Genomic DNA, 24,785 nt, shown 5'->3' with positions numbered 1-24,785 from the left:
AAGGCCAGAAGGAAGGAGTTTACAATTGAAATTAGGAGAGCCAGTAGGGGCCATGGGAAGGCCTTGGCGGGCAGGATTAAGGAAAACCCCAAGGCATTCTACAAATATGTGAAGAGGAAGAGGATAAGACGTGAGAGAATAGGACCAATCAAGTGTGACAGTGGAAAAGTGCGTATGGAACTGGAGAAGGTAGCAGAGGTAATTAATGAATACTTTGCTTCAGTATTCACTACGGAAAGGATCTTAGCGATTGTAGGGATGGCTTACAGCGGACTGAAAAGCTTGAGCATATAGATATTAAGAAAGGATATGCTGGAGCTTTTGGAAAGCATCAAGTTGGACAGGTCACCGGGACCGGACAAAATGTACCCCAGGCTATTGTGGGAAGCGAGGGAGGAGATTGCTGAGCCTCTGGTAATGATCTTTGCATCATCAATGGAGCCAGGAGAGGTTCCAGAGGATTGCAGGGTTATGGATGTTGTTTCCTTATTCTAGAAAGGGAGTAGAGATAGCCCAGGAAATTATAGGCCAGTGAGTCTTACTTCAGTGGTTGGTAAATTGATGGAGAAGATTCTGAGAAGCAGGATTGATGAACATTTGGGGAGGCATAATATGATTAGGAATAGTCAGCACGGCTTTGTCAGAGGCAGATCGTTCCTTACGAGCCTGATTGAATTTTTTGAAGATGTGTCCAAACTTATTGATGAAGGTAGAGCAGTAGATGTAGTGTATATGGATTTCAGCAAGGCACTTAATAAGGTATGCCATGCAAGGCTTATTGAGAAAATAGTGAGGCATGGGATCCAAGGGGTCATTGCTTTGTAGATCCAGAACTGGGTTGTCCACAGAAGGCAAAGAGTGGTTGTTGATAGGTCATATTCTGTGTGGAGGTCGGTGACCAGTTGTGTGCCTCAGGGATCTGTTCTGGGAGCCTTTCTCTTTGTGATTTTTATAAATGACCCGGATGAGGAAGTAGAGGGATGGGTTAGTATATTTGCTGATGACACAAAGGTTGCGGGTGTTGTGGATAGTGTGGAGGGCTGTCAGAGGTTACAGCGGGACATTGATAGGATGCAAAACTGGGCTGAGAAGTGGCAGATGGAGTTCAACCCAGATAAGTGTGAGATGGTTCATTTTGGTACGTCAAATCTGATGGCATAATATAGTATTAACGGTAAGACTCTTGGCAGTGTGGAGGATCAGAGGGATCTTGGGGTGCGAGTCCATAGGACATTCAAAGCTGCTGTGCAGGTTGACTCTTTGGTTAAAAAGGCATACGGTGCATTGGCCTTCATCAACCGTGGGATTGAGTTTAGGAGCCGAGAGGTAGTGTTGCAGCTATATAGGACCCTGGTCCGACCCCACTTGGAATACTGTGCTCAGTTCTGGTCGCCTCACTACAGGAAGGATGTGGAAACCATAGAAAGGGTGCAGAGCAGAGTTACAGGCATGTTGCCAGGATTAGGGAGCATGCCTTATGAGAATAGCTTGAGTGAAATCGGCCTTTTCTCCTTGGAGTGATGGAGGATGAGAGGTGACCTGATAGAAGTGTATAAGATGATGAGAGGCATTGATCATGTGGATAGTTAGAGGCTTTTTCCCAGGGCTGAAATGGCTAACTCAAGAGGGTACAGAGGAGATGTTAGGGGTAAGTTTTTTATGCAGAGAGTGGTGAGTGCGTGGAATGGGCTGCCAGCGATGGTGGTGGAGGCGGATACATTAGGATCCTTTAAGCGACTCCTGGACAGAAAAATGGAGGGCTATGGGTAACCCTACATAAGTTCTAAAGTAGGTACATGTTCAGCACAGCATTGTGGGCTGAATGGCCTGTATTGTGCAGTAGGCTTTTATGTTTCTATAATGAACCAAATGCAAAATTGGTGGAATTTGTGGAACATCTTCCAAATACTGCTATGTTTTGAAGTTTTTGCATTTTCAATTAGCCTGTGTCCTCAAATATACTCTTTGAATTTTGCTTCGTTTATTTGTTTTCTTTGGTTGCATTGAGAAGATTGTGAGTCTCTGTAACTATAGTGGTATTTGTCATGATGATGAGCCACTAGGTCGGGAATTCCAAGATTTGACCTTGCAACAAATCTGCCTTCATAGATCAAAGCATAGGGCGTAAGAATTAGGACATTATGTTGTAACTGTACAAAACAACACTTAGATGAATCCAGTTGAAGACGCCATGAGTTTTGTTTTGATGACCCATATTTTCTTTTGGTGGTAAATGTTGCAAGGCTGGAAGATCTGCTGAAATTAACTTGAAGTGTTTCTTATAGGTAACGTGTATTGGAAGAACACAGGGTGCAAGTGCAGTTAAATCTAATTTGCATGGCACCAAACAAAAATCTCTAAATAGTGTCAAACTGTTGCAGCTGGATTTATAGGAATATGTTGTTAATTCTACAGATTAAAAGGCTTTAAAAGAAACAGCAGATGTGTCACTTGTGGGTAGTCTGAATATTAGTTATCCCTGTGTTCAGTTAAGCTGCAAGTTATTGGTAACCTATGTTGTTACATGGTGAAAATCTGTCAGGTTTAATATCACTGACATAATGTATGTCATGAAACTTAATTGTTTTACAGGAGCAGCATAGTGCAAGACGATAGTATGTAGGTCAACTTCTTATTAAAGACAATTAGAATCTAGCATTAAAATGGAATACATATTAATTGGAACTTGTCAGTGGATGTTTTCTGACTTTTGTAATGTGGCATGTTTTGTTAATATACTTTCGATATGGCAGAATCAATTACCTTTTCTATACCTGTCATAATGTTATGTACTTCTATAATGTCATTTGTTAGCTTGCTCTGCTCCAGGACAAACAAGCCCAGCCTATCCAATCTTTCCCAATAACTAAAATCTTCCGGCTCAGTCTACGTCCTGATAAATTTCCTCTGCGCTCTCTCCAGCATAATCACACCCTTCCTATAGTGTGGTGACCAGAAATGCACCATATTTTTCTGCCTAATTTGCTCCCCACATCCTGGCTGCTGTTTGGAGGCCTGTGCAGAACTCCTATCAGGGTCTTTTTACACTTAGTTTCTTAACTCTATCCAGAAGCATTCCACATCTTCCGGTCCTATGTCACTTCTTTCTAAGGATTTGATTTCATTTTGTAATCAACAAAACCACCCCAATTTATTCAATATATGTAATTGATTTACTTGTTTGTTTATTATTATTAGTTTTATTTTATTTATTATTATTATTTTTTTCTCTGCTGGATTATGTCTCGCACTGAACTGCTGCTAAGTTAACAAATTTCACATCACATGCTGGTGATAATAAACCTGATTCTGATTCTGATCAATTTTGTCTCTTTGTTACCAGAAGCTAAATTATTATCCCTTTCCAAGCTTTTTGTCTTCTGTTTTATTTTTTGAGACTTCTATAACCTCACTTGCACTTTTACTTTATCCTTAATTATTCAATCTGTTAAACTTGTCCTGTACTATTTAATTTAAAGCCCTATCCACAGCTCCAGTTATGTGATTCAGCAGGACTTTGATTTCAGCATGGCTCAGGTGGACCCTGTCCCACTGGAATAGCTCCCTCCTTTCCCAATACTGGTACTAAAGTCCCACAAATTCAAACCCCCTTCTCCCACGCAAATCTTTGAGCCACGCATATAGTTCTCTGATCTCCATAACCCTGTGCCAATTTGCATGTGTCTCAAGTAATAGTCCAGAGATCATTTTTTTGATGTTCTAATTTACAAAGTTGTATTATCTAGCTGCTCAAATCCCCTCAGCAGAACTTCATTGCCAGGATCATTCCCATCAACCTCCTCTGGACTTTCCGCAATGCCAGCACATCCTTTCTCAGATAAGGGGCCCAAAACTGCTCATAATACTCCAAATGTGATCTGACCAATGCCTTATTGCCATATATACCAATGCCTCAGCAGTACATCATTGCGCTTGTGTTCTAGTCCTCTTGAAATGAATACTACCATTTCATTCAATTTGCCTTTCTTACCACCAACTCTACCTGCAAGTTAATCTTTAAGGAATCCTGTGCAAGGACTCCCAGTCCCTGTGGACCTCTGAATATTGAATTTTCTCCCTGTTTAGAAAATAGTCTACATCTTTATTCCTTCTACAAACGTCAATGACCATACATTTTCCATACACTGTGTTCCATCTGCCATGTCTTTGCCCATTCTCCTAATCTGTCCAAGTCCATCTGCAGACTCCCTGTTTCCTCAACACTGCCTGCCCTTCCATCTATTTTCGTGTTTTCTGCAAAACTGGCTATAAAGGCATTAATTTCATCACCCAGTTAGTTCATTGACATATGTATTATGTAAGAAGAAGCAGTCCCAACACTATCTCACTAGTAACTAGTAGCCATTCAGAAAAGGCCTACTTTATTCCCACTCTTTGCCTCTTGAAAGACAGCATCTTCTGTTCAGACTCGTATCTTCCCTGTAATAACTTATCTTGTTTAGAAGCCTTATGTGTGTCACTTTGTCAAAGGCCTTCTGCAACATCCACTGACTTTTCCTTTGACTATCCTGCCTGTTATTTCCTCAAATAATTCCAACAGATTTGTCAGCCAAGATTTCCCTTTAAGGAAACCATACTGACTTCGGCCTATTTTATCACATGCCTCCGAGTATCCCAAAACTTCATCCTTAATAATGGACCCTTACATCTTGACAACTACTACTAAGTCAGTCCAACTGGCCTATAATTTCCTGTCTTTTGCCTCCCTCCCCTCTTAAAGAGTGAAGTGCCGTGTGCAATTTTCAAGTCCTCTGAGGCTATTCCAGAATCAAGTGGTTGTTGATCTTGGGCCATTTTGTAATGCAGGAGGCCAGGTGGTGAAAAGTAACAGAGGCAGGAGGGAGCACAGAGTAGATGCCACAGTCTTATTAGATATTGGAATAGAACTGAGTGGTTTATTGCTATTTCTGTATGTCCGTATGACTGCAGCAACATGAATACTCACAAGCAGATTTAGTGGGCTCAGTTGACTGTTGACATGCCCAGATATGATGCTAGATTAACCCTGTGCGGATCAGTTATTTTTATAACACGAGATTCTGCAAATGCTAAATATCTAGATGCGAAGGATTAGTAGGTGGGCCTCTGTATCCAGCACAATATTCACAGCAACTTCCCTTACTTCACCTGCCTATTCACTTCCTCTCTCACCTCCATTCAGGGCCTTAAACAGTCCTTCCAGGTATGGCAACGTTTCACCTGTGAATCTGTTGGGGTCACCTGTTGTATCTGGTGATTCTGTTGCGGGCTCCTCTATATTGGTGAGACCTGATGTAGATTGGGAGACCACTTTGTGAAGCACCTTCGCTCCATCCGCAAAAAGCAGGATTTCCCAGTGGCCAGCCATTTTAATTCCATTCCCATTCTGATATGCCAGTCCATGGCTTCTTCTGTCACCATGACAAGTCCTCTTTCAGGTTGGAGAAGCAGTACCTCATATTCCACCTGAGTAGCCTCCAACCTGATGGCATGAACATTGATTACTCTAACTTCTGATAATTTTTGCCCTCTGTCTATCACCTTCCGCAGTACCCTTCCTTCACTTTCTCTCGTGGTTCACTCTGCTCTCCTGTAAGATTCCTTCCTTTCCTGCCCTTTACCTTTCCCACCTATCACCTCTTTGCTCCTTACTCCCCCCACCCCCCACCTCGCTCCACCTATCACCTTTCAGCTTTTACTCTTTCCCTTCTCCCTTCTCCCCACCACCTTTTACTGGCTTCTTTCCCTTTTTTCTAGTCCTGTTGAAGGGTTTCAGCCCAAAATGTTGACTCTTTATTTCTCTCCGTAGATACTGCCTGACCTGCTGAGTTTATTCAGCATTGTGCGTGTGTTGCTCAATCATTTTAATTCTGTTTTGATATAGCATTATGATTCAGCTCAGTAACTTACTAGGCCCTATCAGATATGGTAAAAAAATTATCCATATTGATGTGGATCTTCAGTCACGTAGGCTAGTTCAGGTAAAAAAAAATACAGCAGATTGCCTCCTTTAAAGGACATTAGTGAACCGGTTGTGATTTTTGTAACATAGAAAATAGAACAGTACAGCAAGGTATGGGCCCTTTAGCCCATGATGTTGTGCTAACCAATATAAACATACTCCATGATCAATCTAACACAGCCCATAACTCTCCACTTTTCTTACATCCAAGCTATCACCATCCTCAGCTTTACATTCCATATTCCCACCATTCTGTGTATAAATAAAAATTCTCCCCTAAATTTTTCTCTACATAAGCAGATGTCCTCTGGCATTGACCACTGCCTCCTGGAACAAAGCGATTGGTTGTCCACTCTATCTTTGCCTCTCTTAATCCATATACTGCCATTAAGTTGACTCTCTCCTTCCATCTCTCCAGGAAATCCAAGTCACTCATCCTCTCCTCACGGTAGTCTCGTAGTTTTCACTATTAACAAAGGTAGGAGGATTGGAGGGTAGCTCATGTTGTTACGTTGTTTAAAAAAGGCTCCAAAGGTAAACCAGGTAATTACTGGCTGGTGAGCCTGACATCAGTAGTAGGTAAATTATTGGAAGGTGTTCGGATATACAGGCACTTGGACAGCCAAGGGCTGATTAAGGATAGTCTGCATGGCTTTGTGCGTGGTAGATCGTGTTTAACGAATCTTGTAGAGTTTTTCGAGGAGGTTACCAAGAAAGTAGATGAAGGAAAGGCTGTGGATGATGTCCACATGGACTTTAGTAAGGCCTTTGACAAGGTCCCACATGGGAGGTTAGTCCAGAAGGTTCAGACACTGGGTATCCATGGAGCGGTTGTAAACTAGATTCGAAATTGGCTGTGTGGGAGAAGACAGAGAGTGGTAGTGGATAATTGCTTAGACTGGAGGCCTGTAACTAGTGGTGTGCTTCAGGGATCTGTGCTGGGACTATTGTTGTTTGTTGTCTATATCAGTGATCTAGATGATAATGTGGTAAATTGGCTCAGCAAGTTTGCTGATAACACTAAGGTGGGAGGCCGTGTGGACAGCGAGGAAGGCTTTCAAAACTTGCAGAGGGATCTGGACCAACTGGAAAAATGGGCCAGGAAATGGCAGATGGAATTTAATGCAGACAAGTGTGAGGTGTTGCATTTTGGAAGGACAAATCAAGGTAGGACATACACAGTAAATGGTAGGGCACTGAGGAGTGCGGAGGAAGAAAGGGATCTGGGAGTTCAGATACATAATTCTCTGAAAGTGGCATCACAGGTAGACAGGGTTGTAAAGAAGGGTTTTGGCATCCTGGTATTGAGTATAGGAGTTGGGATGTTATGGGGAGGTTGTATAAGACATTGGTGAGGCCAAATTTGGAGTATTGTGTGCAGTTCTGGTCACCTAACTATAGGAAGGATATCAGTAAGATTGAAAGAGTGCAGAGAAGATTTACTAGGATGTTGTGGGGTCTTCAGGAGTTGAGTTACAGGGAAATATTGAACAGTTTAGGACTTTATTCCTTGGAGCGTAGAAGAATGAGGGGGGATTTGATAGAGGTTTACAAAATTATGAGGTGTGTAGACAGAATAAATGCGAGTAGGCTCTTTCCACTTAGATTAGAAGCGATAAATATGAGAGGACATGGCTTTAGGGTGAAAGGGGAAAGATTTAGGGAGAACATTAGGGGGAACGTCTTCACTCAGAGATTGGTAGGAGTGTGGAACAAGCTGCCATCTGACATGGTAAGTGCGGGCTCACTCTTAAGTTTTAAGAATAGATTGGATAGATACATGGATGGGAGAGGTCTGGAGGACTGGATGGACTGGGTACAGGTCAATGGGACTAGCGGAATAAAGTTTCAGCACAGACTAGAGGGGCCAAATGGCCTGTTTTCTGTGCTGTAGTGTTCTATGGTAGAGTTTAAGCCTGTTTTTTCGGATGATGAGTTCACTACTCTAACATGGCCCAACAGCAAAACAATTATACCTCTACTCTTCTTGATGTTGGAATTAAATATAAATTTTGGATTTAATTATTTGGCTCAGGAGGTGTGGCCATGGGCTTGGCTAATGAAGAAAATAGAACAAATTGATCCAGTGTTTAACGCCGCCATGGACAGTTGCAAAAGGAGAAGGATTGGGTATGAAGCTAGCAACCCCATTCTGTAAAAACCCAGAGCTACAGAAACCCCAATGGAAGCTCCAACTACCTCATCCCTGGGAGAGGAAGGATCTTTGAATGGAAGACATATGAAGTTATATGATGAAAGCTGCAATTCCGTGAAAGTCACAGGGCTGATCTTCCTGCTATCATCTAGGACCACCACTATTGGAGCATGGAATGTAAAGATCATGTTTGATGGACACTTTTAACTTGCACTGGACACTTATAACTGATTTAACTGACATGTGGCTGTTGTGTTTTACTATTTATTGTTATGTTTATTATTTAGTGTTGAGTTTGTTATGTTATGATTGCACTGCCCCTGAGGAACGCTGTCTCATTCTGCCCTGCAGAGCTGATGTATGGTTAGAAAATCAATAAAGTTTTTTGAACCTTTGAATCTTGAAGAAGATGGGGGTGGATAGGACATGCTGAACCAACATTCCCAGGCAAGTGCTAATGTGGAATCCCTAGGGAAAGTGGAAGAGAGACTGGCCAAAGAACATCTGGCAATGCGCTTTGAAGCTGGCACCAATGAGAAGGGCTGCACCTGAGGACAACTTGACAGACTGACCGAGGACCGAGGACTCTGGCGAGCTGCTGTCGACAGCCTATGCCCCAGTAGGGGTAGTGGTCTTAAATAACTAACAACTGATTCAATATTTACATTCAAATATGGTTGGGAGAATGTGAGAGTTAATGTTTTTTGATGAGATAGCTTGATGGGATTACCTGCATCAATAAAGTTTGATTTTATTGCACAGTGTCCAAGCTGATACTTATCCTTCAGTCAGTATACTTAAAATATATTACCTGGTTGTTATTGTATTGTTGGTTGCGGAAGCTTGTGGTGAGCAGATTAGCTGCTGACGTTTCTACATTACAGCTGTGACTATAGTTCAGAAGTACCTATTGGTTGTAAACTGTGAGACCATGAAAGGCACGAAATTTAGGGAAAAAAAAGTATCAATATAACTCATATAAATATATTTTCATTTTGCAGAGCCGGAACCAGCATTTATCAATAAAGAATCAGTTCAGAAGGAGGTGAAGGTTCAAGCCTCAGAGAATGCTGTTCTCAGCTGTGAAGTGACACAACTCAAAACTGAAGTCAAATGGTCCAAAGACGGAAAAATTCTTGCTCCCAGCCAAAAAGTTAAACTGGTTTCTGAAGGTAGAATTAGAAAACTTATTATTCAGAATGCAGAGCTGAAGGATGGAGGCAGTTATATCTGTGAAACAGCTGGACAGAAATTGACTTTCCGTATTGAGGTTACAGGTTAGAAATCATTGATGAATGCTTACTTATTGACTATCAATTTATATTTTTGAAGATATTCCCAGAATTTAATAATTTCTCATGGAATACTCCCTAATACAAGCCAGAGATTATTTTTTGTGCAGATAGTTGATTTTGATTATTGTGTCATCATTGGAGGTGTGGCAGAAACCATATCTGATTTGTAAACATCTGACATACCACCAGATTTGAAGTGGGAATAAAGTTTTTTTTATAATTATTTCCCAAGGATTATTAATAATTGATTATAATTCATTTGTAAATTTGAAAAGCCAAGATTGATTGTTTTTTTAACCAAAGATATTTGAGTCTCATTGAATGACAGGACGTCCCTTTAGAACAGAGATGAGAAGGATTTCCTTAGCCAGAGGGTGGTGAATCTGTGGAATTCATTGCCCCAGACGGCTGTGGAGGCGAAGTCATTGAATATTTTTAAAGTGGAGGTTGATAATTAGTAGAGACATTTAAGATTGTGGGGTAAAGTCTGGAGAAGGGGGTTGAGAGGGATAATTAATCAGCCACGATGGAATGGCGGAGTAGATTTGATGGCTGAATGGCCTAATTCTGCTTCTATATCTTATGACCTGATGGACATAGCTGGTTTGAAGATCTCATTGGCCTTTTACTGTTCCTTAGAGGATTAAGAATTACTTGAGAGATTCTATTAATGTATTTCTGATGGTGAAAATATGGAGATGAAATTTCAGTCCAAGAGTCAAAGGGCTGCAAGTGGTGTAATTAAAGTGCAAAGGTATAAGTTGAGTTCAGTGTTGAGTTGGAGTATTCCCATGTTGCTTTTCTAAAGTTATAACTCATCAAAATACCCATTAAAATCCTAAATATGTTATTCCATATTTCCTTTTTAGTGTCAGGTTGGATTCTTCCCCTTTACAAGGAGCTTTGGAATATCCAGTGTATGTTTGGATGTGCTATTGACAGCTAAAATGAATTTTGAGCCTATTCAGATATTGGAAATTTATAACATTTACTTTTTTATGTCATAAATGTATTATTAAGTGGGTGTTCCTATCAGACCTTTGCCAACATTTAGCTCATAGTTCACTAGTTATGTTTATTTCTGTCACTTCTCTGTACCAACTGAACTTTTCTTGACTGCAGAACAAAAAGCAGGATTTTGCAATACAGATTTAATTCAGAAGAAAGTGACAGTTCGGCAGTCAGAGAATGCTACACTCCGGTGTGAAGTGTCACAGCCCAGAACAGAGGTAAAATGGTTCAGAGGTGGAAAACTACTCAGTCAAGATAAAAAAATGAAACTTGAATCTGAGGGTGCATTTCGAAAGCTTATCATTCATAATGTGGAATCAAAAGATGGAGGTGAATACACATGTGAAGCCGGCGGAGAGAAACTGGTCTTCAATGTTCAGGTTACAGGTTAGTAACTCTTTAAGAATATCCCAGCCTTGTTACCCCTTCAGCACCTTCCTTCAGCTAGAATCAATTTGCTAGAGAGGCAAGAAGTGGGAAGATAGTACAGTTGAAAGTTTGGTTAAGGAGCTGGTGCAGAGGGGAGGGCTTCAAGTACTTGGATCATTTGGCAGTCTTAGATGGAGCAGAATTTGTTGGGTGTATCCAGGAGGGTTCTTGACAGACTATTTAGATACACCACTAAGGAAGCAGCAATGCTAGACCTTGTATTGGAAAATGAGCCTGAGGTTTATGAATAGTGATCATAACTAAGTTTTCAGATCGTTAAGGATAAGGCTATCTTTGGGTAAAATGCTTAATTGTGAAAGGCTAATTACAACAGCATCAACATACAACATAGAATGTAGAATAGTACAGCACATTACAGGCCCTTCAGCCCACAATGTTGTGCTGACCCTCAAACCCTGCCTCCCATATAAGCCCCCACCTTAAATTCCTCCATATACCTGTCTAGTAGTCTCTTAAACTTCACTAGTGTATCTGCCTCCACCACTGACTCAGGCAGTGCATTCCATGCACCAACCACTCTCTAAGTAAAAAAACCTTCCTCTAATATCCCCCTTGAACTTCCCACCCAATACCTTAAAGCCATGTCCTCTTGTATTGAGCAGTGGTGTCCTGGGGAAGAGACGCTGGCTATCCATTCTATCTATTCCTCTTATTATCTTGTACACCTCTATCATATCTCCTTTCATTCTCCTTCTCTCCAAAGAGTAAAGCCCTAGCTCCCTTAATTTCTGATCATAATGCATACTCTCTAAACCAGGCAGCATCCTGGTAAATCTCCTCTGTACCCTTTCCAATGCTTCCACATCCTTCCTATAGTGAGGCGATCAGAACTGGACACAGTACTCCAAGTGTGGCCGAACCAGGGTTTTGTAGAGCTGCATCATTACATCGCCACTCTTAAACTCTATCCCTCGACTTATGAAAGCTAACACCCCATAAGCTTTCTTAACTACCCTATCCACCTGTGAGGCAACTTTCAGGGATCTGTGGACATGTACCCCCAGATCCCTCTGCTCCTCCGCACTACCAAGTATCCTGCCATTTACTTTGTACTCTGCCTTGGAGTTTGTCCTTCCAAGGTGTACCACCTCACACTTCTCTGGGTTGAAATACACCTGCCACTTCTCAGCCCACTTCTGCATCCTATCAATGTCTCTCTGCAATCTTCAACAATCCTCTACACTATCTATAGCACCACCAACCTTTGTGTCGTCTGCAAACTTGCCAACCCACCCTTCTTCCCCCACATCCAGGTCATTAATAAAAATCACGAAAAGTAGAGGTCCCAGAACAGATACCTGTGGGACAGCACTAGTCACAATCCTCCAATCTGAATGTACTCCCTCCACCACCACCCTCTGCCTTCTGCAAGCAAGCCAATTCTGAATCCACCTGGCCAAACTTCCCTGGATCCCATGCCTTCTGACTTTCTGAATAAGTGTGGAACTTGTCAAATGCCTTACTAAAATCCATATAGATCACATCCACTGCACTACCCTCATCTATATGCCTGGTCACCTCAAAGAACTCTATCAGGCTTGTTAGACATGATCTACCCTTCACAAAGCCATGCTGACTGTCCCTGATCAGACCATGATTCTCCAAATGTCCATAGATCCTATCTCTAAGAATCTTTTCCAACAACTTTCCCACCACAGACGTAAGGCTGACTGGTCGATAATTACCCGGACTATCCCTACTATCTTTTTTGAACAAGGGGACAACATTTGCCTCCCTCCAATCCTCTGGTACCATTCCCGTGGACAAGGAGGACATAAAGATCCTAGCCAGAGGCTCAGCAATCTCTTCCCTCGCCTCGTGGAGCTGCCTGGAGAATACTCCGTCAGGTCCCGGGGACTTATCCGTCCTAATGTATTTTAACAACTCCAACACCACCTCTCCTTTAATATCAACATGCTCCAGAACATCAGCCTCACTCATATTGTCCTCACCATCATCAAGTTCCCTCTCATTGGTGAATACTGAAGAGAAGTATTCATGGAGGACCTCGCTCACTTCCACAGCCTCCAGGCACACCTTCCTTCCTTTATCTCTAATCGGTCCTACCTTCACTCCTGTCATCCTTTTTTTCTCCACATAATTGAAGAATGCCTTGGGGTTTTCCTTTACCCTACTCGCCAAGGCCTTTTCATGCCCCCTTCTTGCTCTTCTCAGCCCCTTCTTAAGCTCCTTGCTTCCCTATATTCCTCAATAGACCCATCTGATACTTGCTTCCTAAACCTCATGTATGCTGCCTTCTTCCACCTGACTAGATTTTCCACCTCACTTGTCACCCATGGTTCCTTCACCCTACCATTCTTTATCTTCCGCACCAGGACAAATTTATCCCTAACATCCTGCAAGAGATCTCTAAACATCGACCAAATGTCCATAGTACATTTCCCTGCAAAAACATCATCCCAATTCACACCTGCAAGTTCCAGCCTTATAGCCTCATAATTTGCCCTTCCCCAATTAAAAATTTTCCTGTCCTCTCTGATTCTGGCCTTTTCCATGATAATGCTAAAGGCCAGGGAGTGGTGGTCACTGTCCCCCAGATGCTCACCCACTGAGAGTTCTGTGATCTGACCCAGTTCATTATCTAGTACTAGATCTAGTATGGTATTCCACCCAGTCGGCCTGTCCACATACTGTAACATGAATCTGTACTGGACACACTTAACAAACTCTGCCCCATCTAAACCCTTGGAACTAATCAGGTGCCAATCGATATTAGGGAAGTTAAAGTCACCCATGATAACAACCCTGTTATTTTTGCACCTTTCCAAAATCTGCCTTCCAATCTGCTCCTCTGTATCTCTGCTGCTACCAGGGGGCCTGTAGAATACCCCCAGTAGAGTAACTGCTCCCTTCCTGTTCCTGACTTCCACCCATATTGACTCAAAAGAGGATCCTGCTACATTACCCACCCTTTCTGTAGCTGTAATAGTATCCCTGACCAGTAATGTCACCCCTCCTCCCCTTTCGCCCCCTCTCTATCCCTTTTAAAGCACTGAAATCCAGGAATATGGAGAATCCATTCCTGCCCTGATGCCAGCCAAGTCTCTGTAATGGCCACTACATCATAATTCCATGTATGTATCCAAGCTCTCAGTTCATCACCTTTATTCCTGATGCCTCTTGCATTGAGGTACACACACTTTAACCCTTCTACCTTACTACCTTTACACCCTTTATTCTGCTTCTCTTTCCTCAAAGCCTCTCTATATGTTAGATCTGGCTTTACTCCATGCACTTTTTTCACTGCTCTATCGCTCCGGGTCCCATCCCCCTTCCAAATTAGTGTAAACCCTCCTGAACCACGCTAGCAAACCTACCTGCAAGGATATTGCTGCCCCTCGAGTTCAGGTGCAACCCATCCAATCTGTACAGGTCCCACCTTCCCCAGAAAAGATCCCAATGATCCAAAAGTCTAAAACCCTGCTCCCTGCACCAACTCCTCAGACACACATTCAACTGCCATCTCCTCCAATTCTTACCATCACAGTCACGTAGCACTGGCAGCAATCCTGAGAACGCCACCCTTGAGGTCCTGTTCTTCAGCCTTCTGCCTAGTTCCCAAAACTCACACTTCAGGACCTCGTCCCTCTTCCTGCCCATGTTGTTGGTACCAACATGTATCACGACTTCTGGTTGCTTTCCTTCTCGTACCAGGATGTCGTCCACCCGGTCAGAGACATCCCGGACCCTGGCACCCGAGAGGCAACAAACCATGTGGGTGTCCTTCTCACGTCCACAGAATCTCCTGTCTGCTCCCCTGACTATAGAGTCTCCAATGATGACAGCTCTCCTCTTCTCTGTCCCACCCTTCTGCACCACCAGGTCAGACTCAGTGCCGGAGGCCCTGCCACCGTGGCTCACACCTGGTCGGTCAACCCTGCCAACAGTATCCAGGATGGTAAACTTATTATTCAGGGGAATGGCTACAGGGGTGCTCTGCACTACCTGTCTGCTCAACTTCGCTTACCCCCTTCTGGCTGTCACCCAACGACCTGCTTCCGACAGCCTAGTTATGACTCCCTCCCTGTAGCTCTCATCTATGACTGCCTCATTCTCCCTTATAAGTCGAAGGTCATCCAGCTGCTGCTCCAGATTCCTTACACGGTCTTCCAGAACGCCCAGCCATATGCACTTCTAGCAGATGTGACTCTGCGGGAGAGGGGCATTCCCCCAAGACTTCATTAGGGAAGAACAAGGAAAAATAATGGGAGCAACAGTTGATGGGGAAGATCAGCCAGAGAGATGCATAATGACAAGTTACATTATTTTGTGATTGATTGGGGTTCAGTAAGATAGTATTTCCAGTGATGTTGTTGAGTGACTCAAAGCATACCAGTGTTCGTGAAGAACAGACTCCCAAAGAACGTTAGGTTGTTAACGTCCAACTAATGTTAGGTCAACTGTTAGCACTTTTTTTTAGGAATAGATCACAAGAATTAATTTCTCTTTCCCATTATGCTGATTAGTTCCCCTAAAGAATCTTTATCAATCTTATTATTTATTTCAATAATCTCTCTAACATGCCAATTTATTTGCAGAAATAGTAACTGGATTTGCAAATAAAGATAAAATTCAGAAGGAGATAAAGGTCCGTCAATCAGAGAACGCAACTCTCAGCTGTGAATTGTTACAATCCAAAACTGGGGTCAAATGGTTCAAAGATGGAAAACTGCTCAGTCAGAGTAAAAAAATGAAACTTGAATCTGAGGGTGCATTTCGAAAGCTTATCATTCATAATGTGGAATCAAAAGATGGAGGTGAATACACATGTGAAGCCGGCGGAGAGAAACTGGTCTTCAATGTTCAGGTTACAGGTTAGTAACTCTTTAAGAATATCCCAGCCTTGTTACCCCTTCAGCACCTTCCTTCAGCTAGAATCAATTTGCTAGAGAGGCAAGAAGTGGGAAGATGGTACAGTTGAAAGTTTGGTTAAGGAGCTGGTGCAGAGGGGAGGGCTTTAAGTACTTGGATCATTTGGCAGTCTTAGATGGAGCAGAATTTGTTGGGTGTATCCAGGAGGGTTCTTGACAGACTATTTAGATACCCCACTAAGGAAGCAGCAATGCTAGACCTTGTATTGGAAAATGAGCCTGAGGTTTATGAACAGTGATCATAACTAAGTTTTCAGATCATTAAGGATAAGGCTATCTTTAGGTAAAATGCTTAATTGCAAAAGGCTAATTACAACAACATTAGGGAAGAACAAGGAAAAATAATGGGAGCAACAGTTATTGAGCAAGTCCACATCAGACATGTGGGACTCGTTTAAGGGTCGGCAAGTCAGAATTCAGGATCAATATATTCCCATGAGGGTGGAATATAAGAATGGCAAGCTTTAGGAATCATAGATGAACCATGGATCTAAATTTAGTCAGAGGCTTCAGAAATTTTGCAATTTATCTACACAGCTGCTCTGGAAATCCCTGGAAAAATTCCCATTTATTCTCTTCATCCACTTATTTCTTTGCAACTATATTCTTACACATGTCTGTGAACATCCTCTCCTTCCTACTCCCCTCCCCACCTCTGTTCTCCTGCACTTGGGGGACAAAGGGCAGAAGCCTACAGCACATCTTTGCGATGCTTGAGGAATCCAGACTACTGGTAAATATTTATATGGTCACGGGGAGAATGTGCAAGCTACACAGGCAGAGCCATAGAGGAAAATCGGAAGGGCTAAAAGAAGGCATGGAGTTGCTCAAGCAGACAAGCTGAAAGAATCCTAAGGGCCTCTACAAGAGCAAAAGAATAGTAAGGGGCAAATTTGGTTCTCTTGTAGATCAGAGTGGTCATCTGTGCATGGAACTGGAAAAACGGGGGAGATTATAATTTGATATTTTGTATCTGAATTTACTCGGAAGATAGACAACTGAAGCAAATCTGGAATGAGATCAGGGATGTATATAGATTACAGAGGAGGAGTTCTTGCTTGTGCAGATATTGCATTGATTCTAACAGATATTTAAGACGATCTTAGGTGAAGTACCAGAAGATTGAGGTTGCTAATGTTATTCTGTTGTTTAAGAAAATCTTTTAAGAAAAAACTGGCAAATTATAGGCCCAATGAGCCTGATGTTAGTCGTGGGTAAATTATTGGAAGGTATTTTAAGGCATTTGGATAGACAGGGCCTGATTAGGGATAGTCAACATGGCTTTTTGCGTGGTAGGTCATGTCTGACCAAGGTTATAGAGTTTTTCGAGGAAGTTATCAGGAAAGTGTTAATATTATTATTCTAGTATTATTATTTTATTTTTGTAGTTGCACAGTTCATTGTGTTTTGAACATTACTTGTTTGTCTGTCTTGTGTGTAGTCTTTCATTGATTCTTTTGTGTTTCTTTGTATTTACTGTGAATGTCTTCAAGAAAATGAATCTGAGGGTTTTATATGGAGACCTTCAGTATGTCCTTTGATAATAAACTACTTTGAACTTTTAAGCTGTGAACTTTCACATAAAGAAATTTCAGAAGATCGTGTATTAATGGTGTCATTGCAAGTAGTGAGAGGTTGGTTTGAGAGTTTTGCAATGGTGGTTTAGCTTGTTGAAATGATAGTATTGATCGATTGGGAGGGGTGGGGAATATCAGCCAGCGAGATGCATAATGACAAGTTACATTATTTTGTGATTGATTGGGGTTCAGTAAGATAGTTTTTCCAGTGATGTTGTTGGGTGACTCAAAGCATACCAGTGTTCGTGAAGGACAGACTCCCAAAGAATGTTAGGTTGTTAACATCCAACTAATGTTAGGTCAACTGTTAGCACATTTATTTTAGGAATAGATCACTAGAATTAATTTCTCTTTCCCATTATGCTGATTAGTTCCCCTAAAGAATCTTTATCAATCTTATTATTTATTTCAATAATCTCTCTAACATGCCAATTTATTTGCAGAAATAGTAACTGGATTTGCAAATAAAGATAAAATTCAGAAGGAGATAAAGGTCCGTCAATCAGAGAACGCAACTCTCAGCTGTGAATTGTTACAATCCAAAACTGGGGTCAAATGGTTCAAAGATGGAAAACTGCTCAGTCAGAGTAAAAAAATGAAACTTGAATCTGAGGGTGCATTTCGAAAGCTTATCATTCATAATGTGGAATCAAAGGATGGGGGTGAATACACATGTGAAGCTGGCGGAGAGAAACTGGTCTTCAATGTTCAGGTTACAGGTTAGTAACTCTTTAAGAATATCCCAGCCTTGTTACCCCTTCAGCACCTTCCTTCAGCTAGAATCAATTCGCTAGAGAGGCAAGAAGCGGGAAGATAGTACAGTTGAAAGTTTGGTTAAGGAGCTGGTGCAGAGGGGAGGGCTTCAAGTACTTGGATCATTTGGCAGTCTTAGGTGGAGCAGAATTTGTTGGGTGTATCCAGCAGGGTTCTTGACAGACTATTTAGATACCCCACTAAGGAAGCAGCAATGCTAGACCTTGTATTGGAAAATGAGCCTGAGGTTTATGAACAGTGATCATAATTAAGTTTTCAGATCGTTAAGGATAAGGCTATCTTTAGGTAAAATGCTTAATTGCGAAAGGCTAATTACAACAACATTAGGGAAGAACAAGGAAAAATAATGGGAGCAACAGTTATTGAGCAAGTCCACATCAGACATGTGGGACTCGTTTAAGGGTCGGCAAGTCAGAATTCAGGATCAATATATTCCCATGAGGGTGGAATATAAGAATGGCAAGCTTTAGGAATCATAGATGAACCATGGATCTAAATTTAGTCAGAGGCTTCAGAAATTTTGCAATTTATCTACACAGCTGCTCTGGAAATCCCTGGAAAAATTTCCATTTATTCTCTTCATCCACTTATTTCTTTGCAACTATATTCTTACACATGTCTGTGAACATCCTCTCCTTCCTACTCCCCTCCCCACCTCTGTTCTCCTGCACTTGGGGGACAAAGGGCAGAAGCCTACAGCACATCTTTGCGATGCTTGAGGAATCCAGACTACTGGTAAATATTTATATGGTCACGGGGAGAATGTGCAAGCTACACAGGCAGAGCCATAGAGGAAAATCGGAAGGGCTAAAAGAAGGCATGGAGTTGCTCAAGCAGACAAGCTGAAAGAATCCTAAGGGCCTCTACAAGAGCAAAAGAATAACAAGGGGCAAATTTGGTTCTCTTGAAGATCAGAGTGGTCATCTGTGCATGGAGCTGGAAAAACGGGGGAGATTATAATTTGATATTTTGTATCTGTATTTACTCGAAAGATTGATGACAAAGCAAATCTGGAATGAGATCAGGGATGTATATAGATTAGAGGAGGAGTTCTTGTGCAGATATTGCATTGATTCTAACAGATATTTAAGACAATCTTAGGTGAGGTACCAGAAGATTGAGGTTGCTAATGTTGTTCTGTTGTTTAAGAAAATCTTTTAAGAAAAAACTGGCAAATTATAGGCCAATGAGCCTGATGTTAGTCGTGGGTAAATTATTGGAAGGTATTTTAAGGCATTTGGATAGACAGGGCCTGATTAGGGATAGTCAACATGGCTTTTTGCATGGTAGGTCGTGTTTGACCAAGGTTATAGAGTTTTTCGAGGAAGTTATCAGGAAAGTGTTAATATTATTATTCTATTATTATTTGTTTTTTTGTAGTTGCACAGTTCATTGTGTTTTGCACTTGTTTGTCTTGTGTGTAGTCTTTCATTGATTCTTTTGTGTTTCTTTATATTTACTGTGAATGTCTTCAAGAAAATGAATCTCAGGGTTGTATATGGAGACATTCAGTATGTCCTTTGATAATAAATTACTTTTAAGCTCTGAACTTTCACATATAGAAAATTCAGAAGATACTGTATTAATGGTGTCATTGCAAGTAGTGAGAGGTTGGTTTGAGAGTTTTGCAGTGGTGGGTTTCGGTAGTTGAAATGATAGTATTGATCGATTGGGAGGGGTGGGGAAGATCAGCCAGCGAGATGCATAATGACAAGTTACATTATTTTGTGATTGATTGGGATTCAATAAGATAGTTTTTCCAGTGATGTTGCTGGGTGACTCAAAGCATACCAGTGTTCATGAAGAACAGACTCCCAAAGAATGTTAGGTTGTTAACATCCAACTAATGTTAGGTCAACTGTTAGCACATTTGTTTTAGGAATAGATCACTAGAATTAATTTCTCTTTCCCATTATGCTGATTAGTTCTCTTAAAGAATCTTTATCAATCTTATTATTTATTTATTTCAATAATCTCTCTAACATATCAATTTATTTGCAGAAATAGTAACTGGATTTGCAAATAAAGATAAAGTTCAGAAGGAGATAAAGGTCCGTCAATCAGAGAACACAACTCTCAGCTGTGAATTGTTACAATCCAAAACTGAGGTCAAATGGTTCAAAGATGGAAAACTGCTCAGTCAGAGTAAAAAAATGAAACTTGAATCTGAGGGTGCATTTCGAAAGCTTATCATTCATAATGTGGAATCAAAAGATGGAGGTGAATACACATGTGAAGCTGGCGGAGAGAAACTGGTCTTCAATGTTCAGGTTACAGGTTAGTAACTCCTTAAGAATATCCCAGCCTTGTTACCCCTTCAGCACCTTCCTTCAGCTAGAATCAATTTGCTAGAGAGGCAAGAAGTGGGAAGATAGTACAGTTGAAAGTTTGGTTAAGGAGATGGTGCAGAGGGGAGGGCTTCAAGTACTTGGATCATTTGGCAGTCTTAGATGGAGCAGAATTTGTTGGGTGTATCCAGGAGGGTTCTTGACAGACTATTTAGATACACCACTAAGGAAGCAGCATTGCTAGACCTTGTATTGGAAAATGAGCCTGAGGTTTATGAACAGTGATCATAACTAAGCTTTCAGATTGTTAAGGATAAGGCTATCTTTGGGTAAAATGCTTAATTGCAGAAGGCTAATTACAACAACATTAGGGAAGAACAAGGAAAAATAATGGGAGCAACAGTTATTGAGCAAGTCCACATCAGACATGTGGGACTCGTTTAAAGGTCGGCAAGTCAGAATTCAGGAGCAATCTATTCCCATGAGGATGAAAACCAAGAATGGCAAGCTTTAGGAATCATGGATGAACCATGGATTTAAATTTAGTCAGAGGCTTCAGAAATTTTGCAATTTATCTACACAGCTGCTCTGGAAATCCCTGGAAAAATTCCCATTTATTCTCTTCACCCACTTATTTCTTTGTAACTATATTCTTACACATGTCTGTGAACATCCTCTCCTTCCTAACCCCCTCCCCACCTCTGTTCTCCTGCACTTGGGGGACAAAGGGCAGAAACCTACAGCACATCTTTGCGATGCTTGAGGAATCCAGACTACTGGTAAATATTTATATGGTCACGGGGAGAATGTGCAAGCTACACAGGCAGAGCCATAGAGGAAAATCGGAAGGGCTAAAAGAAGGCATGAAGTTGCTCAAGCAGACAAGCTGAAAGAATCCTAAGGGCCTCTACAAGAGCAAAAGAATAACAAGGGGCAACTTTGGTTCTCTTGAAGATCAGAGTGGTCATCTGTGCATGCAGCTGGAAGAAACGGGGGAGATTATAATTTGATATTTTGTATCTGTATTTACTCAGAAGATGGACGACTAAAGCAAATCTGGAATGAGGTCATGGATGTATATAGATTACAGAGGAGGAGTTCTTACTTGTGCAGATATTGCATTGATTCTAACAGATATTTAAGACGATCTTAGCCACAGGTGAGGTACCAGAAGATTGGAGGATAGCTGATGTTATTCTGTTGTTTAAGAAAATCTTTTAAGAAAAAATGGGCAAATTATAGGCCAATGAGCCTGATATTAGTAGTGAGTAAATTATTGGAAGGCATTTTAAGGGATTTGGATAGACAGGGCCTGATTAGGGATAGTCAACATGGCTTTTTGCGTGGTAGGTCATGTCTGACCAAGGTTATAGAGTTTTTCGAGGAAGTTATCAGGAAAGTGTTAATATTATTACTATTATTATTATTTCATTTGTTTTTTTGTAGTTGCACAATTCATTGTCTTTTGCACATTACTTGATTGCCTGTCTTGTGTGTAGTCTTTCATTGATTCTTTTGTGTTTATTTGTATTTACTGTGAATGTCTTCAAGAAAATGAATCTGAGGGTTTTATATGGAGACATTCAGTATGTCCTTTGATAATAAATTACTTTGAACTTTTAAGCTGTGAACTTTCACAAAGAAATTTCCGAAGATCCTGTATTAATGGTGTCATTGCAAGTAGTGAAAGGTTGGTTTGAGAGTTTTGCAGTGGTGGTTTAGGTAGTTGAAATGATAGTATTGATCGATTGGGGGAGGGGGTGAAGATCAGCCAGTGAGATGCATAATGACGTTACATTATTTTGTGATTGATTGGGGTTCAGTAAGATAGTTTTTCCAGTGATGTTGTTGGGTGACTCAAAGCATACCAGTGTTCGTGAAGAATAGACTGCCAAAGAATGTGAGGTTGTTAACATCCAACTAATGTTAGGTCAACTGTTAGCACATTTTTTTTTAGGAATAGATCACCAGAATTAATTTCTCTTTCCCATTATGCTGATTAGTTCTCCTAAAGAATCTTTATCAATCTTATTATTTATTCATTTCAATAATCTCTCTAACATGCCAATTTATTTGCAGAAATAGTAACTGGATTTGCAAATAAAGATAAAGTTCAGAAGGAGATAAAGGTCCATCAATCAGAGAACGCAACTCTCAGCTGTGAATTGTCGCAATCCAAAACAGAGGTCAAATGGTTCAAAGATGGAAAACTGCTCAGTCAGAGTAAAAAAATGAAACTTGAATCCGATGGTAAAATTCGAAAGCTTATCATTCATAATGTTGAATCAAAGGATGGAGGTGAATATATATGTGAAGCCGCCGGAGAGAAACTGAGCTTTAACGTTCAGGTTACAGGTTTGTAATGTCTGAAAAGATCTTTACCCTTTGTCAGTACATTAACAATTCGATTATGGCAGAATCAAAATTTTGCTTTCTTTTCTATTATTTTATTTTGGTTTTGTTTGTTTTCTGTAATTTATATTATACAAAATTAAATAAAAGCAGGATACATTGAGATAACATACGATTTACTACGGTTTAAGGCCTGATGGCTCTCCTACTTTAATGTTTTATTTCTGAGCCTGGATAATGAGCATTAACAAGTTACTTACAAAACTGCTATATAATTTTTTTTAGATTAGATTGAGGACACTCAGTCCTCATTTATTGTCATTTAGAAATGCATGCATTAAAAAATGATACAATGTTCCTCCAGAAAGATATCCGAGAAACACAGGACAAACCAAGACTAAAATTAATAAAACCACATAATTATATAGTTACAAAAGTGCAAAGCAATACCGTAATTTGATAAAGAGCAGACTATGGGCACAGTAAAAAAAAAAGTCTCATGTCTTTATAGCCCCATCATTTCACGCAGACAGTAGAAGGGAGAAACTCTCCCTGCCATGAACTTCCAAGCGCCGCAAACTTGTTGATGCATTGGACCGCAGTTGACTCTGCTAATATACTATACTAATAACTTAGTATTCCCCTTCTCGTTCATATTCATTGATGCAGAAGAATTGGCTTGATATATGAGAGGCGGTGAAATTGCCAAATTGTCTGGAATCTAGGAGGGAAATGCAGTGGATAGATTCAATACTTGGGCAGATTTGGGAATGATCCAAGATAATTGGGAGTGAGAAGGTCACATTTTGGGAGTGGAACAGTGCTTATGAAGGTGTAGATGGGTGTGGATTGATTTGGTATGTCTTGAAGTGAGGGAATCCACTGCAGTCTACATATTTATGAAAAATCAAACAGTTGTTCAGTCTCTTATTTACATAAGATTTCCATTTGTTTAGGCACTGGTAACAAAGACTTCTTTTTTCCTATATACCGAGTAATTCTTAAGCCAAGAGTTTAGGGCATTGGTCATTCAGCACTTGGAAAATGTGGTATTTTTCTGAACTCATATCTAAATACCAGGACCTGCCTTTGCCCTTTCTCCTGTCAGTAGAAACAGTTCCGCTGGGCTTAGAGGCTAAACCACACGAGAAGGCCGGGAGTTGGACTTAGTTGTCAGAGGCTGTTTGAGGAGCATGCCGTGAGGAACACTTTTAGGTAGTGAGAGCTTGTCCCCACTACCACCCCTCGGCTTGACAACCTTGGAACCATTAAACCCAGTGCTTCAGGTAGATGGAGCTCGTCAGCCTGGGAAGGCAGTCCATCTAAGAGAGAGAAACTCTGATTTCAAACCTCTTCTGCCTTGCAGCCATACCCACTCATGGGAAAGGCTTCAGGAGTGAACCCTGAGGACAAACCCGGAGCTGGAGTCCCTAAGGCATTCTGACGTTGCCTTCAACCTCGTTCTGGCAACTCCTGCGATGACTCTGGTGCCAGATTGTATCGGCCCTTGCCCTTCCCTTGGAGAACATCGGTGTCGTGGAGAGGGGAGACTTGCAGCATGGGCAACTGCTGGTCTTCCATACAACCTTGCCCAGGCCTGTGCCCTGGAGAGGACACTCCAGTGTCGCCTTACTGTGATGGCACAACATGGAAAGCAGCAGTCTACCAGTTATAAGCCTGCGCTCAATTGGCATAGAGCAAGGCACCAGGGGTTGCTTTCAATGGAGGGAGAGACCATCGCGTCTCACTGGACAGCTACTGCCCGCCTCAAGCTGGGCAGCCCCCAGCCAATTCGGTGCTGTCCCGCCACAGTCCGCCCGCTCCACTGGGTGCGTGGGGCTTAGGGATACAAGTAGCCCGAACTGCGGACTGTAAACACTGCACCAAGTACAACAAGAAGACAAAGAAAGAAGCCATCACTCAGACTAGGATGCTGGAATATACGGACCATGACAACTGGTATATCAGATGACCTTTGGGAGATCAGCGACACACGCAAGAGAGCAGTGATTAACAATGAACTGTTGAG

At 41.4% G+C, this 24,785-nt stretch overlaps 1 protein-coding gene across 1 annotated transcript in view; it reads left to right on the top strand.

Annotated features, from left to right (window-relative positions):
• The window catches only part of obscnb (obscurin, cytoskeletal calmodulin and titin-interacting RhoGEF b), a 598,125-nt gene that overhangs the window by 47,439 nt on the left and 525,901 nt on the right, over positions 1 to 24,785 (top strand). The window contains exons 8-13 of the mRNA XM_072254438.1: positions 9,119 to 9,394; positions 10,535 to 10,810; positions 15,433 to 15,708; positions 17,786 to 18,061; positions 20,118 to 20,393; positions 22,484 to 22,759. Coding sequence (XP_072110539.1) covers positions 9,119 to 9,394; positions 10,535 to 10,810; positions 15,433 to 15,708; positions 17,786 to 18,061; positions 20,118 to 20,393; positions 22,484 to 22,759 — 1,656 coding nt within the window. The remainder of the gene's footprint in view (positions 1 to 9,118; positions 9,395 to 10,534; positions 10,811 to 15,432; positions 15,709 to 17,785; positions 18,062 to 20,117; positions 20,394 to 22,483; positions 22,760 to 24,785) is intronic.

Source organism: Mobula birostris, chromosome 3 (assembly GCF_030028105.1).
Source record: "Mobula birostris isolate sMobBir1 chromosome 3, sMobBir1.hap1, whole genome shotgun sequence".
Taxonomy (NCBI): Eukaryota; Metazoa; Chordata; class Chondrichthyes; order Myliobatiformes; family Myliobatidae; genus Mobula; species Mobula birostris.
Note: the sequence above shows the minus strand (reverse complement) of the source record. Positions and strands in the feature narration are given on the sequence as shown.